The following is an 18,351-nucleotide window of genomic DNA, read 5'->3' on the forward strand; positions in this document are numbered from 1 at the left end:
TGAATTGCCTCTCGGAGTTTGGTATCTAGATCTAAAGTGAAAAGAAGATGCGATAATAAGAGAAGGGGAATAAGGGAAGACAAAACTGATTAATGGCAAACGTGTAAATAAGTTAATTAATAGAAGTTGACGGTCGTCAGATGATACTAACAGTTTGACCAATTGACCAGGTTGACTAACGGGTCAACGACCCAAACTCTAAAATGGACAAACTTAATGCCCAAACTCAAAGACATACCAAAACTTACGACCCAAACACTAATTAACTAAAGAAACAATCCCGGTTGGAACAAGAGAAAATAAAGGAGGAAATCGCACATTAGGGATAAGAAACCTCGAAGCAGCAGCAGCGACGTTAACACAGGACATACTGTTATTATGATGGCGGCTGCTAGTGCTAGTGCTAGTTCTAGTTATGCTGGTGGTGGCGGTGGTGGCTGTGGCTGTGGAGGCGGAGGTGGTGGAGGTGGTGGCTGTGGAGGTGGAGGTGGAGGTGGGTGCTAATTCAAAAAGAGAATGGTAAGATTTTAACGGCAAATTGATCGTTGCTGTGTTATTAACTTATATCTCAAGTACGTAGTGGTATACTTGATAGTCAATCGTGTGATGTTTATTAATGCTGCATATGTAACTCGATCAGTGCTCTCATCGAGCCTCTTTGGTGGCACTTGATTACGAGTCTATGTTTTTATTTTACTTTTATATATAGAGCGAGTACGAGTTTCTGTATTGATCCTAGTGATTTTCAGTAATCACTATATCTATATTATAGTAAAGAGAATTTTTCAGAATTGGTTCCAGTAATTCTTTTCCTTTTTCAGTATAAATAAATTTTGTCTTCAACAATGAACATACAATATAGAGAATCCACCACTTAATTGGCTAATTCTCCCCACATACTGAAACATTGCACCTTCACTAGTAACTTGAGCATTTTGATACTTGGAATGATATTCATATGGTCATTCTGTGATCATTGCACGTATGTGCCAAGGCAGATGCACAGTTCAAACAGCACCTAACAGTGCTCGTGCATGTTGATTGATATCTTTCTTCCTGATCCTAATTTTTCTTCTTATGTTCTGAATGATGATTATGCACGTTTGAAAGTGTTCTGGTTTGAAGCTAGAGTCACTAACAAATACAACAAGCCTAGTGAATCCATTTTATAAGTAAAATCTGTTTTTTCATAGGGTTAGTGTTGGTCCTTTCCTCTATATATGTCTACACAGCAAACCATATAGGCGCCATTTGATAGTGTTTTTAGGCGAAATGGTTAATGATTTACATTTAAAAGAAGAAAATTACAAAAGAGATATGATGCTGTCAGATTATCAGCTCTTAAATCACGACTCATAGACCTTTTACTTACACCTCTTATTCTCATCTCATTTAAGTGTTACACCGACTTGGACGGTAACCTTAAGCCACTAGTAGTTTCGTGCAACTTTAATCTTCAAAACTTGCAAAAACATCGAAGAGAAAAAGAAAAAAAAAAGAAATTGGTCGTTTATAACCAGGTTTGGCAGCCCTTGTCTGGTACCCAATTCCGTAGTGTGGAAGCATGGCGCAAAGGCACCACAATGTCCAATGTATCATAGGCAAACTATAATGGTTGATACAGCCCCGCCTTCTTTTGTTCCGTTCTGGAGTGGGATTGTATTCAAGTAGTAATGCAGCCAGTGGAAAAAAATTGGCAAATGAGACAAAACAGTTGACAAACTCAACTGATGCTCGGAAAATGCTAGTACCTAATACCATCGGGTTGGGAATATGTTAGGTGAATGGTTTTATTGTGGGGAAATTTATTAGACTGTTGAGTTTCAGAGTTTGTGAAAGTAACTTCAAACTGGTTGCCATACAAGAGGCTAAAATACATTATTGAAGCTAGAAAAATTGCTAGGTATACAAAATTGGAATACTCCTAGCACAGTAACCCCTCATTTTCAAAAGTTTGATGGATGTTAAAATCATATCATAAAAACTGCAGTTGACAGGAAACTTCCTATTATCTATAAATGTACCAGTGGAGCCTTTCTTATGACTTTGAAATGAGAAAACCCTAAAATTAATGCAGTTTGAAGCAATGTTATCTTCTTCATGCATTAATTAGTCGAAATGATAATGGATATCGAGTCATCATCATAACAAAAACACGCCTTCGTTAAGCTTATAAAAGGACTACCAGCTAGAACACTGATATATTGTCTTGGAAAAGGAAAAAGCAAAGAGAAGTACATAGTTGCAGGAGATCTTTCTGATTGAGCTTAGAGTTGAGAAAACAGGATCAGTTGGGTGAAACTAATCAGAGAACGAACATATGGAGGACGTATACATTGTTTTGATTGTTTTCTTCTCTGGAGTGGGCGGTATATTTCTGTTAGCTCTGGTATGGAAGATGGTTCGTAAATGTACAAGCAAAAGAAACAACTTGATGAAAGAAGAAGCCATCCGGCCGGTTGGAACAAGAGAAAGTGGAGGAAACCGCACCGAGATTAAGGATAAAAAACATCAAAGCAGCAGCAGCAGCGATGTTAACACAGGACATACTATTATTATGATGGATGTTGCTTCTAGTTCTAGTTATGCTGGTGGTGGTGGTGGCTGTGGAGGCGGAGGTGGTGGTGGCTGTGGAGGCGGAGGTGGTGGTTGTGGAGGCGGAGGTTGTGGAGGTGGTGGCTGTGGAGGTGGAGGTGGGTGCTAATTCAAAAAAAAAAAAAAAGTGCGTAAAGGTTTGACGGCAAATTGATCTTGCTGTGTTATTTCTTATTTCTCAAGTACGTAGTATATACATGAGTAGTCAATAATTTGATGTTTATTAATGCTGGATATGTAGCTAACTCGATCACTGCTCTCATGGTGATGGCATTTGATTACGAGTCTATGTTTTTATTTTACTTTTATAGATCGAGTGCGAGTTTCTGTATTGATCCCAGTGATTTTCAGGAACCTCTATATATCAGTAAAGATTATAATTTTTAAGAACTGATTCCAGTAATTTTCATCTTTCAGTATAAATAAATTTTGTCCTTAATTAATAAACATACAGTATAGAGAATCAACCACCTAATTGGTTATTTCTCCCCGCATATTGAAAGATTGCACCTTCACTAGTCACTTCACAATTTTGATACTTGGAAATATGGATCAGTTGGATGATGTTGAGGTCATTGCACGTATGTGCCAAGGCAGCTACCTAGTTAAACAGCACCTAACAGTGCTCGTATAGTCGTATATGTTGATTGATATCATTCTTCCTATTTTTTTCTTTTCGTTCTTCTTCTTCTTATGTTCTGGTTTGATGATTGTGCATGTTAGGAAGTGTTTTTTCGGTCGTTATGTTTTCTATTTTATGAAGATAGAGTCACTAACAAATACTTCAAACCAAGTGAATATACATTTAATAAGCCGATTTGTAAAATCAGTTTTTTCAGAGGTTTAGTGTTGGTCCTTTCCTCTATGTCTCCGGTACAAGAAAGCATATATGCGGCCATTAATGGTTTTCTGTGCAGGAATTTCAATGTTTTTCAGAGGTTTAGTACGTAGGGTCTCTTTTACTTTAGGCGAAAAGGTTAACGATTTACAGATAAAACAAGAAAATCACAAAAGAGATGCTGTCGATTATCACTCTTACTTATTTGAGATCAACAACTAGCATCTTTTAGTTACACCTCTTATTCTCATCTCATTAAGCCACCAGTACTTTCGTACAACTTTAACATGGGTCCCGATCCCCAGAGAGAAAAAATACTTTCTGGTCATTTATAACCAGGTTTGGCTGGTTGCCCTTGTCTGCTGCTACCCAATTCCGTAGTGTGGAAGAATCCCGCAAAGGCACCACAATGTCCGATGTACTATTGGCAATAATATACAATAACAGTAGATAGCTGATACAGCCCCTACCTTCTTTTGTTCCATTTTTGAAATTTGATTGTAGTTCAGAACTTATTGAAGTAATACTAAAGGGTCAAGAATATTAAAATTACCCCTTAATTATAACAGTCCAGCTAGTGTGAGAATAATTGGCAAATGAGATAAACAGTTCAAATACACACAACTGACGCTTGGAAAGTGGTACCATAGGGTTAGGAATATGTTAGATGAATGGTTTAATGCGGGGAAATTTATTAGATGGTTGAGTTGGTGAAAGTAACTTTAAACTGGTTTCCATTAAAAAACACTAGATACATTAATGTAGATTGCAAGTATAAAAGATTAAACAACCAAGAATGAAACCATGGGTATACAAAAATGGAACTCCCTAGTATAGTTTCCCCGGATTTTCAAAAGTTTGATGGATGTGAAAACGATATCCATAAAAACAGCAGTATACAGGAAACTTCCTAGTTTCTATAAATGTCGAAGTGGAGCCTTTCTGATGACTTTCAAAAGAGAAAAACCTAAAACTAGCGCAGTTTGAAGCATTAATTAGTCGAAATGATAATGGATCATCATAAGAAAATACGCCTTCGTTAAGCTTATAAAAGGACTACTAGCCTAGAACACTGATATGTTGTCTTGGAAAAGGAAAAAGCAAAGAGAAGTACATAGTTGCAGGAGATCTTTCTGATTGAGCTTAGAGGTTAGAGTTGAGAAAACAGGGTGATCAGTTGGGTGAAACTAATCAGAGAACATATGGATCCAGGATACATTTGTCTGATTATTGTCTTATCTTTGTTCGGTGGTGTACTTATGCTAATTCTGATATTTGAGATGGTTAGTGAACGTATAAGCAAAAGAAAGGAAACCCTCCCGGCAACCGCAACGAGATTCGCGTTACAAATCACCCAAGTGGCGCAGGACGTACTATTGTTATTACGACTACTAGCTCTAGTAATGCTGGTCGTGGTGGTGGTGGTGGAGGCTGTGGAAGTGGAGGTGGGTGCTAGTTAAACAAGAAATGTGTAAGAATTTAACGCCAGATCTTTGCTGTGTTGTTTCTTATTTCAAGTACTTATAGATATGTGATGTTTATTAATGCTGCATATGTAACTCGATCCCTGCTCTCATGGAGCCTCTTTGATGGCACTTGATTACGAGTCTGTATTTATTTTAATTTTATAGATAAGAGTACGAGTTCCTGTATTGATCCTAGTGATTTACGGTAATCTCGTATAGGTGAAAGAATGATAATATCTTAGTATTGGTCCCAGTGCTTTTCAGTACTCTCTACACTTTAGTAAAGATTATAATTTTTCAGAATTGATTCCAGTAATTTTCATTTTTCTGTATTTAGTAAACACAGTATATCAACCACCTAATTCTCCGGGCACATTGAAAAATTGCACCTTCACTGGTAGTAACTTCAGAATCTCTTTGATATTTGGACAATCAGGGATGATTCACTAACTACCAATTGAGCAAATAAATTCTCACCACCATCCACATGACATGAACTATTGTCCCCATCTCTTTATCAGCAACATTCTTATTCACATAACCTCCCTAATTACTTTGCATTCAGGAACATAATGACCAATAATAATGTTGCAGTTTTAGTACCTTAGGAAGAAAAAAACACCACCCAATTTAGTTTGAACCCAAATTTTATGTGGTATTGGTTTAGCAAAATCTATATCAATTTTCAATCCTGAGAACCATTAGATCTACAAAGGCTTGACAACAACTGTAAGAACACTGCATAGGCTGAGATTCGGGGAGGATGATCAATCAAAGTGTCCCGGGTCTAATAAATAGGGTTTTCTGACTTTAAGAGTTCACAAGTAACTCAAACTGGTATAATTCTGAAGTTTCTGAAATCTGAAATTTTACGCAACTCTCTTATAGCTTTAATGTAAAAGTTAGCTGAACACTGAAAACAATGTAATTGGGTTTGGAAAGCAGAAAATTTCAATCTTCTTCTAAATAAGGTTAACAATTCTTTTTAAATGGACAAAATTTTAGAAATCTGGAGACTGCACCTAGGATTTTCAGTTGTACACAGGGCTACCAAATTCCATAACACGAGTAAAAGGCAAGGAATGACAAAGACTTCGCATATCCTCTGAAAGCCAACTTTGATTCTGCAAAAGCAGGTCCATTCCCTTCAACGCTTCTTTCTTAATGGCAGTAAAGTTTGATTACTGAATCAGAGCCGGCAGTGAACAACCAGGGTTGCCTAGGATGGAAGGTACAATCCATGACACCTGCATTTCAGAAGCACAGAAATATATCAGATTGCAAATTTGTAAGAAATGGGCCATTGGAGAGTTCCTGCAATAAGATTGTGCAGGTGATACTGTACGTATCCTTACAAGTTAAAGATCCAATCTCCGCTGAATTTATTTGGCCATGCAATATCTTACGGTGCATGACCAACTACTCTGTTTTAAACCATTCTCAAACATAAAATAACATTCTCAAATCTTAAATCAATTTTACTGGGTAGAGATGATATCAAATGAGTTGTAAAGCAACAAAGTCCAATATTTTGGAAAAGTTAAGGTTAACAGTTGAAAGAAGTTGCAGGTCATTCTGTCGTGCACAAGACTAAACATCCCAAGAGTTAAGAGATAGTTTTCCATCTACAAATTAGTCTAACGTAAACATCGCAATATTTATAGACAACCGAATATGATGAACCCACTTGCTTTATAGGTATTAAATATTGACATTTACATATACATATTCTAGCTCTTCTTCGGAATTCCTAATCATCCTGAAAAGCAATGGGATTTAAAATAAGTAAACAACATCACTACTGACCTCTTGAATGACCGCGGAGAATTTCCAATGGAACAATAAGTGGATTCTGGTTAAGATCTGAATATACCATGCCATGGAAGACATATGCAGTGCCATCTTCTGAGGATGAAGCAAAGAGGGGGTACGAACGATGAAAGGCAACATTTGTAATATCCTTGGGGTGACATCTGAGATCATCCAGTAATACGCAAGACCATTAATAGCATAAAAATGATAGATAAATCATAAATAAAACTTTGCAACAGGCAAGACAATCAAACGAGTAAAAGGAATATATAATCATCTAAATGCCTTACTTGAGAATTTTGTAAGGCTTAGAAGATAGATCCATGTCAAACCAGCAGAGTTTACCCTCACGACTCCCGACAATTACATTATCACCTGCACAGAAATGGTACCTCAGAAAATTTTACTGATAACAAGGAAAATGAAAACTGATAACATCCAATTATGCATCCAGCCAAAGAGAGTATTACCAGCAGGATGAATTGCAATGGAGGAAACCTCACGAACTCCAGGCTCTAGCTTTCTAACGAGCTTTTCTTTTAATAGATCATAAACACGGACACTTTTCTTTGTTGAAACGAACAAGATGGAACGAGATGGATGGAAAACTGATGAAACTGGAAGCCCATGCAACTTAAATGGAATCCTTTGGGTAACTTTCTTTGACAGTTGGTGTATCAGAATAGCTCTCGAGTCACGTATATATGCAAGTCAAGGAACTAGATACAAAATTCATTAAGCATGTTGGAAGTAAATAATGCTCAAGAGATATGACGAACACTATAAGACTTCTCCTACAAAGAATTATTTGATCAGTAACATACTGAAATAACCTAACCCTTAATTTCAAGGATACATCTTTTTTAAAGAAAACAAACCAATTAAACAAGGGTATGCAGTATGCAAATTTGAGAGTGCATTCCCATATTTGTGCGAAAATACACTATACACATTTTGGTGTGTCATATCAATACCAGAGATGCACATTGAAATTCATTGTGGTACTTTTTATCAGAGACAACATATGTGTGTCCTAAAAAATATGACTTCAAACTTTGGTCCATAAACCTAATTGGCGTACAATATGCTAGATCCCATTCAAGCATATAATTAAATTTAGTTACTCAACACTAGAAGGATATCAGCCGGCATCACTATACTGAAGTAGTCTCCTTTACGGTGCCATTCAACTGAGGTTACCATCTGCATTAACACATACAACAATCAACTCAATTTTGTAGTAACGAAAACATGCAATATCTCCACATATAATATGGAATATCAATTAAAATTGCAGTAACGCACCTTAATATGCTTCAACCTGATCCCTTCGTGTTTATCGTGTTGGAGCCAGCTCACTATAGGTGTGCTCTTATCTATGCATAAAGAAAGGGGTAAGCAAGCTATTCGATCTAAATGAACAAAACTCAAATTACATGATACCAACCAGAGTTGTCTATTGCTGAAGGTGCGTCAACATGCACAAGTTCTTTAATTCTCTGCTGTTCTTCCGCATTTCCAAGTCCAGTGTTCAGAACAAGCACATCCTGACCCCTTTACGATGTACCACCAGAATTTGGATCAAGTACAGTTAGAAAGATCTGAAATGTTGCCAATATTTATAAAAGTGTAGAGGGCTTACGCAGAAATCGCCAAGATAGGAAGCTGCGGATTTGGATTCCAAGCAACACAATGGACAGCTTCGCCAACATCCCACATCTTAAGGCATCGCCCAGTTTCAACCTCCCAAATACGCACCGTTCCGTCCTTTGAACCTTCAGAAGTGGTTTGACACATTCAGATGCCAACATAAAATTTATTCGTTACAAATAGAGATAGAACATATAAAAATAAAAGGAAAAGCATCACCGCACCAGAAGCCAGCCATTGGCCCGACACTTGAACAGCAATCGAAGTAACAGCATCACTATGGCCTTTGTACTCGAGAAAACATGTTGTTGGGTAAGGCTTTAGATCTTTTCGACTAGGTAGCTTGGGCTTTAGAGATTCAGGATCAATATTAATCTGAAGGGAAAAAGAATGACAAGACACTAAAGTGAGCAATCAAACACCATCTAATAGGTTCGCAGAAATCTCTGAAACAAATTATAATTTACAAGTGGCATAAGTGAGCAGTTAGAAGAAAAACTGTGACAGGGAACAAACTTGAATCTCATGTGACCCTAACTTACACGCTTCTTTCGGGTTCTAGGACATAAGTAAAGATCTAAGCAACGATCAAATGTATCCTTCACTGCATTTTCATATGCAGGAACTTTCCTCAGAGACTCGTACCTATTAAAGATGCAAATTGGAACATTACCAGATATTCAATCAAAATCAAAGAAAAGAACCTGACACTATCTTTGAGGTCTATATCATACCTTCTCGGGATATACTTAGGTCGGTCTTCCTCATACATTATTTCGTATCCACTAATTTCTTCTTGGGTCGGGATGTATTCTAATGAAGGGTTGTATGATTCCTCGTGACCTGCAACAGGGAAAACATTAAATTACAAACTACTCCTGCATACAGTAATTCGTGAGACAACAGAAGAAGAAAAATGAGCAATGAGAAAATACCTGGCAACTTCGGTTTTGGTGGAGGAATATAATTCAAACCGAGTCTCTTCTCAGTTGGGCCGGAATCAGGTTCCCACAACGAATAAACACGTTTCTCTTCCTTAGGCTTCTCAAATGTAATATGTCCATTCCTGATTGCTCGGACCAATCGAAGAACCTGTAAATTCAGTGAAGCAATGAATTAGATCAATAAGGAGTTGGCCTCTTAACTCAAACATCCAGTTTTACACAACAGTTTATAGATTTAGTAAGTCAATATTTTGAGAAGCTTTAACCTGAATTTGCATGTATGCAAGCAATTCATAATAAAGATTAGAAAGCCAAAATTATATCTTGTTTTGTTTTGGATCCATAGCGAGTCAAACAGTAAATACAGACTGATAAACTCAAACCCATCAGTCTATATTAGCAAAGACCAATATAACACCATTTAGCAAACCATTTTATTTAAATACCAAAGACGACGCCGGATAATCACCTCTTTATTTTCCCATTTTGATTGAATGAATCGCCTCTTCGGTTCCGGAGCATTTGAAAGTGGATGCTTGGCATGATGCTCAACATAATCCACATAATCCTGAATACACAAATCCGAAAATGAGCAACATAAATTGTAAAACTGAGGTATCAGACTGCATAGACAAACAACGTAACGGAGGATGTTAACACTGACCGGATATGGATCGACTTCAGCATGCGGAGTCTTTCCTTTAAGGAATCTTTGGATAAGTTTCCTGTCTTTCTTTGTTATTTCAACGTCCTCGCCATTGTACTCATCATGAAGTATGAGCCTAACAATACAACATCAACAAGTGTTTAAGAAAGAGACAAAATACAAAGATGATTTCTAGAAGGCAAGAGATATGAAAGCACTTATCTTTACCAGGGATAAAGAGAAAATCAATGATAACATTTATGTTTTGGCAGAATTGTAAAGGTCCGGTATATCAGGATTTGTTGCTCAATAAAAGATAAGACGTGATAAGAAATACATTTCTTCAAAAGAAAGACAATCACTAAGGTGATTAGAGTTACTGATCTTCTAACGATATACACGCCAGTCAAGAAAATACATCATTCCAAAATTATGAAGTAAATTTCTCTTACTTATTTTTGGAGGCGTCTGCTCTATTTACAAGTTCTTCAAGCTTGTTTATAACTGATGGCTTTATAATCTTCCTCCCTTTAACATCATATCCAATGTGCGCCTCATCTTTATACCATACCAATGGAACATCACCAATGGTATTTCTAGAAGGAACCTATTCAACCAAATCTCAATTTAGATGAATCAAATACTTCCTATATTCAGAATTTCAAAAAACATTAATTAATTAACAAAACTAACCTCATCTTCCGAAGAATCACTCTCTTCAACAGCTGAATGAAAATCAGAATCTTCGCCATCCGTATCACTCTCTTCAAAAGCTGGATTAAAATCGGAATCTTCAACATCACTATCTTCTTCTTCCTGTTTAGGATACAAAATTAGAATTACAATCAAAACCTTTTTCAAGAAATTTCAAAAATTAGATTACAATCAGACCTATTCATCAGTAACTTTACCTTATCGGTAGGTCCATTAGACTCTAGTTCTAGGGCAGAAACTAGTTCATGTAATTCCTCTTCTACTTTGTTCGCCGTTTTTTTCTTCGACATTTTATTTTTCTTCTTCTTATCACTTTTATCATTCTTATTAGTAACTCCTTTAGACTCTGGTTCTAGGGCAACAACTTCGTGTTTAATCTCTTCAGCATCTTCTACTTTTTGTACAGATTTCTTCGATATCTTAATCTTTTTATCACTGGTTCTCTTCTTCTGGCTTTCATCCTTTTTAGGACCAGACTTCTTAGGAACCTTCATTTGTTTTCGATGCTTTACAACAATTTCTGCTCCTACTGATATTGGGTTCTTAAACCCTAACAAAAAAAACAGTGGAGAAAAGGGGGACAGGGAAAAGGAAAGAGTAAGAGAGACGAGGTTAGGGTTTAACAGAAAGGAAGACTATTCTATTCTAATGAATCGCAACCGTTGGAATTGGATCCACCGGAACATTACTCACCTTTCAGTATATATCCCTATTGGATTGAGAGCGTGTTTGGCAAACACGCCAGCAGCAACTTTTAAAACACGGCTCCTGCCTAATGGTTGGTTCCCGGAATACATTTGCAAATAAAATCAGCTTATTATTTTGACACATAAGGAGTCTTTGCTTCTGATTCTTAAGTTTAACTTTGCTGATAAAAGACAAACACTTGCAGAAATCTTAAAAGAATATTGTTGTTAGGTTGAAGTATGGCAGTTACCTCTTTAAGAGTATTTCTAGTGAGTTTATATTGTTGTGGTTCCGACTATAACTTAAACCATTATCATTTGGGGTCAATCATTTTTTGAAAAGTTTGAAAATTTTGTCTTAATAGTCATATTTCCAGTGCATATGTCTTCTGGTTGGATTTGCCTCATGGTCGGAGTTAGGGAGGAGATCCCTTTCCTGTGAATGATAAAGTTTTATTTTCTCTTGATAGCGTCGGGTTATGTTATCCACACGTATGACATATTTTATTTCGACTATAACTTTTATATATGTATTGTATTTCCCTTTTATATCAGTTAAAAATGTAGTTGTTCTTGTAATTTGTTAGACCATTGCTCGATTAAACCATAGACGTTGGTATATCAAACTTGTTGTCAAATTTAAAGTCAAAACTATACGCTTGACCACTTGCTAAGGTCAACATCGGATTAGGTTAGACTTATGTTGTAGAGGTGTAGGCCGGAATGATTTAAGTTACCTCTGAAGTATTTGATGCGAAGTCGGAAGATCACACGAAAACATCACTCATCGTCAAAGGTTGTAGAGGTTGTTTTCAATGACTTATAACTATCTCCCTAACAAAAAAAAAGTGGAGAAAAGGGGGACATGGAAAGAGAGAGCAAGGCGAGACGAGGTTAGGGTCTAACATAAAAGGGAGACTATCCTAATGAATCGCGACCGCTGGAATTGGATCCACCAGGGTCAATAACATTACTCATCTTTCAGTATGGTATCCCTCCAACGTCTTATCTAACAAACTTTTCTTAAATTTAGAAACAAATGATGATGTGGACATAAGACTTAAGGTCAACTACGTGTTGGAACGTATAAAACATGTGTCGTTTTAACAACTTGGAATAGATACGCAAAGAAACATATAAATATGTTATCTTTCCCCGCTATTAAGGGTAATACTTGTTGAAATTGGAAATACTGAACAAAAAACTCAACAACAACTAATGTAAAAATATTTCAATCACCACACTTCTATAAGGCAATCGGGCCTTTACAAAACAGAAATTAACCAAGCATAAAAATAAAATAGACGAAAGTCAACAACATCTTGTTACTAAAAACATTCAATCAAACCTAAATAAGAACTCACTGAGGCAAATAAATCTTTTTTCCTTAAAGAATTTGCATCCCATCAATTGTTAATATGAAGATGGATGAATACCAACATACAACAATGGCTTTGAAGGTAACCATCACTAGAAAATCTTCAAACTAGCGGACGCGACATTTGTTAATAATAACTTTCAACCAAATCACTAATTCTAGTTTTCTCTGTAACGTGATACTATTGATTTCTTCTGTTTTAAATGTGAAAATAAAATTAGGTTTATATTCAATTGAAACGAAGCGAAGCTTAGGATTTATTAGATCTTGTTCTTCGGACGAATCCAATTATTATTCAAATTAAGCATTGACCTTAATTGCCAGATCATGTGGTTAACAATAATTCAAAGATTTTGGTCAACCTGTTCAGTAAGGTCGCATCATAGATGTTCTTTGTCAACTTAAATATTAACCATTCATTTCAATCTTATTTTATGGACTAAATTTCAGTGTTTTAGTTGACTCAAAATCTCAATTCACTTTGGAAACATGCTTGAGTTGCCCAACTGAAGGCATTATTTCGTACAATATTTTTCCTTTCCATGATATTTATTAATACCTTATTAGTAGAAAGAGTGATTGGACCATGGAACAAAAGTTATTTTTCAAAAATAACGAAGACCAAATATCGTTCATTTTACCACTGTTTTTTGGATAGCACATCCGTTATTTGTTTCACGAAAAAAAAAATATGCATAGAAGATTTTTTTACCAACTGTGTTATAACACCACAGTTAATTATAAGTGAAAAAGCAGGGATCTAACAACCACACCCAATATGTCGCTTAATCTGTATGGACTAACTCCAATATACTTTCAAGAGAATCAACTAGACAGTCAGACTCAATATTAAGAAAAGTATATCAAAGAGTTATATCTAAATTTCTCAATTCAATCTGCAATCAAACAAATAGGAATTTGTGAGCCCGATTGAATATAAGAAATAACTTGGACGGTATCAAAAACCAATATCCAAGTGTCAGTCAATTTAATCAACAACCTCAATCGATTGAACTTGCGCACAACCTGTGATATTTCAATTATATAGAAAATATAATGTGGAAAAGAAATAACACAGACACCAGAAATTTTGTTAACGAGGAAACCGCAAATACAGAAAAACCCCGGGACCTAGTCCAGATTTGAACACCACACTGTATTAAGCCACTACAGACACTAGCCTACTCCAAGTTAACTTCAGACTAGAATGTAGTTGAGCCCTAACCAATTCACACTGATCAAGGTACAGTCGCATTCCTTACGCCTCTAGAACCACGCCGGATTCTGCGCACTTGATTCCCTTAGCTGATCTCACCCACAACTAAGAGTTGCTACGACCCAAAGCCGAAGACTTGATAAACCAATCTGTCTCACACAGAAAAGTCTATTCAATAGATAAATCTGTCTCCCACAGATATACCTATAAGTTTTGTTCCCTCTTTTGATAAATCAAGGTGAACAAGAACCAATTAATATATTGGACTTATATTCCCGAAGAACAGTATAGAAATATCAATCACCTCACAATAATCATAATCGTATGGCAGCGAAACAAGATATTATAGAATCACAAACGATGAGACGAAGATGTTTGTGACTATTTTTTATCTTGCCTATCGGAGATTAAATCTCGAGCAAATGTTAGAGAAGATAGTACTCAGTACGATAGAAAACAACAAGATCAGAACACACAACTACAGAGAAAATAGTTGGGTCTGGCTTCACAATCCCAATGAAGTCTACAGGGTTTTAGAAAAACCTAAGGTTAAAGGAGAATCGACTTTAGTCGTAACTAGTACCACACGGGAGATGTGGGGATTAGGTTTCCCAGTTGCTAGAGTTCTCCTTTATATAGTCTTCAAATCAGGGTTTGCAATCAATGTTACCTTGGTAACAAAGCATTCAATATTCACCGTTAGATGAAAACCTGATTAGACTCAAGCTAATATCTTTCAACCGTTAGATCGAACTTAGCTTGGTACACACAAATGAAAAGTGACTTCATTTAGATATGAGTAACCGTACCTAAACGTGTACACCTTTGTTGGCTCAACAATAGTTAACCGAAGTTAGCCATATGAACTCTTTCAAATTAACCTTATTTATCTTAACCATAACTAGTTCAAATGACTCAAATGAAACTAGTTCTAGAGTTGTCCAATTGTTTATATTATCATAGAAGTATACAAGACATAATTGAAGCAAAATCGATTTTGATTCACTCAAATCAGTTCATGAACATTATAGCCACGGTTTGCAAAAGATTGCATTCCTTGTTATACAAATGTATTAGTTCATGAACAAACCGATTTTAGAATATAACCCGCTCAAGTATGCAAACATTACGCATACCCAAGTAGTCGGACTTGGACTGTGTTCGCCAATAAGCAAACGGGTACACATATTATCGTACACTTCCAAACTTCAGTTGAATCTAGTACGCGTACATGTACGCATACTATAGTACCCGGACTTCAATTGACTTCGCCAGTACACGTACAGGTACGCATACTCTAGCTCGCGGGGCTTTACCTGACCTCGCTAGTACGCATACGGGTATGCATACTACATTTCGGTCTTGGATCAACACATATGCAAGTACGCATATTGTGCTCATAATCCAATTATGGTTAATTGTTTTAAACTCCCATTTCAATAATTGAAACATTCTTACAAGACGACAATAGCTATCTCACACAAACTATAAGCTTCAAAGCAATTTTCATGTGATCGAATGATCAATACAAACATTCCGAGTCTACATCAAATGATTGTCTCACACAAATCATATAAGATATTACAAGGCGATTTTCACATGATCATCTTTTGACTTTCGTCAAGAATATAAGATGAACTTGGTTAAAGCGAAAACTTACCAACACATATTTTGAGAAATATGTAAGTGAGTTAAACTCAACTCGAAATATCAAACGTTTATAATCGAAGTTTATATATCTATACTACTTTTGTATCAAATAGGAGATAGAGTAGATATACTTTTGAGTGATAGATGAGTTCAAGTCTCCACATACCTTTTGTTGATGATGTTCCACAAGCTCCCCTTAGTAGATCTTCGTCTTTAATCGATGAACCCCATGAAGTCTAATGCTCAACTACACTTTCTATCCTAATCCAAGACTTAGATATAAGTAGACTAGAAATCAAGACTTATAGTTTTGGAAACTAAACTTGACAACAAGCTTGAGATAGCAACACTTGCGAGTTCGACCAAGCAGTGCTCTAACAATAAGTTAATTGTAGGCTGCCCATTTTAGGAAGTAGAGTTTAGATAGCATTTAAAGGTCAATTTATTAATATCATTAAACCTAAATTAAGAAAAAAGAGTGTAAGTATTTAAAACCTGAGAATTTTTTTGTTTGAGAACAAAAAGAAGAGGCCGACAAGAGAAAATTGTTGCTACTGCAAAAACAGGTTCGATTGGATCCCGTGGAAAGTCTTAGGCGCTTTCATCTCAAATCTAAGAAAATTGAATTTTATCATCTAGTATTCATAATACATATGTTTCAATTGTTGAGTCTCATGAAAACCTAGATCAAGAAGCTGAAATATTAGGGTAAAATCGAATTGGGTATTTTACCGACACTTAAAACCTTGGAAACTGTTCGTATATTCGTTTAAAATCTAACCATTGGATATTACTAATTTTTATATGTGTTATACATTACAGTATTACCAAACGGCTGTCAAAATTTCAGTATGATCGGAGATAGAGTTGTGACAGATTCAACCAGGCTCAGGTTACATTGCTACATAATTCACTGGCGGTGATAGAAACACGTGAAAATAAAAATTGTACTGTGTGGGATGACCTGAATTTTTGGTATATGTAACCCATTTTAGTGATGTTTATGCTGTAAAAATTTCAAGTGAAACCAAGTTCAGAAAGTACCCTAACCAACTGACTTTTTCAGATGAGCCTGTAGGAATTTAGCCTGAGATGAACGTATAGAATCAGTTGTAATTTAATTTCTAACCGTTTTTTTTTTTTGAAATTTTAATATAATATTCGTGATATGTTTATAAATGTGTGATGAAAATTTAGTTGGGATAAAATCAGTATTCGTTGAGAATGTGACAAGACCAGTTATAGTTGTCGAGGTAAGCTATCCTGTTGGAATAGGTTGTGACCTGTTGTTGTGTTGTGATAATGTTTCGGCATTATGCTGATGAGTATGAATGTTACGTTGTGGTGCAAGTGCTATATCCTAGACTTTCTAAATTGTCTTGTATATATGTTGATGTATGGTTAGCATTTAAATAAATCCTTATAAATGATGGGTTTGTATGTGTAACTACTTACTAAGTGAGAAGGCTCTCGGCTATTCAAATAGTCCAGTTGTACCGGTGTGTAGTAGATTAGGTGTTTAAGCCAGGAGATCAGGGCCGCAATAACATAACTTGTGAGCAACAGTGGGCACTAGATGTAAATGATTATTCTCGAATGTGTGTGTGTTTTAAGAAGTTTGGATTGCTGGAGGTAAGCGGTATCATCACTCGGTTTGAATGAAAAACCCCTGACCATCTTTCATTGTAGTTAAAAGATTTAAAATAACCTAATACTTATGTTGCTTATATGCTATCAATATATATGATGGAATGAGAGTGAATTTGCGATCCAAGGCTCTGACCTTGTGTTGATTTTTTTCCTTTTCAAGTAGCAGAATTAGTAAGTGGGTTAGTCTTAGGATTTTATCGAGTTTCTGTTGCAGTATCTGTGAAGAAATTTCCTTGATGTGGTTTTCTTTTGTATTTGTTTTCCTTTAATCTCAACAAGGTTATCACGTTGTTAAATACTATTATTGTTTTTTTTTTACTATTTTTTTTTGAAACTTTGTTAAAACATACTATTTTTCTTATCGAAACTTTCTTAAAACATAATCCTTTCATTAGTGGAAAGTGTTAGTATACTTCATAACTCTCAATTTGTTAAAATATATTTTTTCTTACTTTTGTCTTAAACAAATCTTTTTTTGAGCTAGTGTGAACTATGTGGATTAAATGTTAACGTAGTGAACCATGAAAACATTGGTAATAGGGTTGGCTGGACTGTTATTATTGAATCGGGTTGTCACATGTGTACTTTCTTTGATGAGTTGTGAGTCAACATGGCTTGTCACTTGGATCCAAAGCGCCGTTATCCTTCCTATAACCACCATTGTTTTACATTCCACGTTTGTGGATGTTTTTTTTCGTTGATAGGCGTGGTTATGAAGTAATTTTTTTGATTATTTAACTAAAAATTAGAAACATAAAATAAAATGAAGATGAAGACTCGAGAGGGCGGCTTAACACATTTTAAATAAGGGTTATTTGCCCCTTTGAAAATAATTTTTCATGTTGCTAACTTCTAAGCACAAAATTCATTTAATTGGTTTAGTTATTGAGGAATTGTGTTACGCTGGCTAAAAATCTTATCGCTCTTTACATAATATCAAAGTTAAATGATAGAACGGAGTTGAAATATCGCACGCACACATAATCTTATAGCATGTTTGGATTGCATGTTAGAAATAACTTTTCGACTTCTAGAAATCTATTAGTTTGTTCCTGACTTTTGCTTCTGACTTCAACTTCTGGAGAAGCAGAAATCAGAAGCAGATT

General features: G+C 35.8%; 2 protein-coding genes across 3 annotated transcripts; one reads left to right on the top strand and one right to left on the bottom strand.

Annotated features, from left to right (window-relative positions):
• Positions 1 to 381: 381 nt before the first annotated feature.
• On the top strand, positions 382 to 2,704 carry LOC113312941 (glycine-rich protein 23-like). Its single transcript, XM_026561674.1, has 2 exons — positions 382 to 493; positions 2,385 to 2,704. Exons 1-2 carry the CDS (start codon positions 382 to 384, stop codon positions 2,702 to 2,704), a joined length of 432 nt encoding a protein of 143 aa, XP_026417459.1.
• A 3,046-nt stretch (positions 2,705 to 5,750) lies between these two features.
• LOC113310539 (ribosome biogenesis protein BOP1 homolog) lies at positions 5,751 to 11,327 on the bottom strand. 2 transcript variants are annotated; one of them, XM_026559240.1, is made up of 17 exons: positions 10,863 to 11,327; positions 10,645 to 10,764; positions 10,404 to 10,558; positions 9,970 to 10,087; positions 9,775 to 9,873; positions 9,297 to 9,453; positions 9,096 to 9,204; positions 8,904 to 9,006; positions 8,586 to 8,736; positions 8,354 to 8,486; positions 8,159 to 8,265; positions 8,017 to 8,087; positions 7,854 to 7,914; positions 7,182 to 7,409; positions 7,002 to 7,086; positions 6,706 to 6,872; positions 5,751 to 6,146 (listed from the first exon to the last, which is right to left on the bottom strand). In XM_026559240.1, the coding sequence occupies exons 1-17, from the start codon at positions 11,157 to 11,159 to the stop codon at positions 6,061 to 6,063; spliced, it is 2,247 nt and encodes a 748-aa protein (XP_026415025.1). In that variant the 5' UTR covers positions 11,160 to 11,327; the 3' UTR covers positions 5,751 to 6,060. The 2 variants fall into 2 exon arrangements, with proteins under 2 accessions (XP_026415025.1, XP_026415024.1); XM_026559239.1 differs by having other exon boundaries at positions 10,645 to 10,767; positions 10,863 to 11,325.
• Between the last annotated feature and the right edge of the window lie 7,024 nt (positions 11,328 to 18,351).

The sequence above is a fragment of the Papaver somniferum genome, chromosome 9 (assembly GCF_003573695.1).
Source record: "Papaver somniferum cultivar HN1 chromosome 9, ASM357369v1, whole genome shotgun sequence".
In the NCBI taxonomy this organism is placed as follows: domain Eukaryota; kingdom Viridiplantae; phylum Streptophyta; class Magnoliopsida; order Ranunculales; family Papaveraceae; genus Papaver; species Papaver somniferum.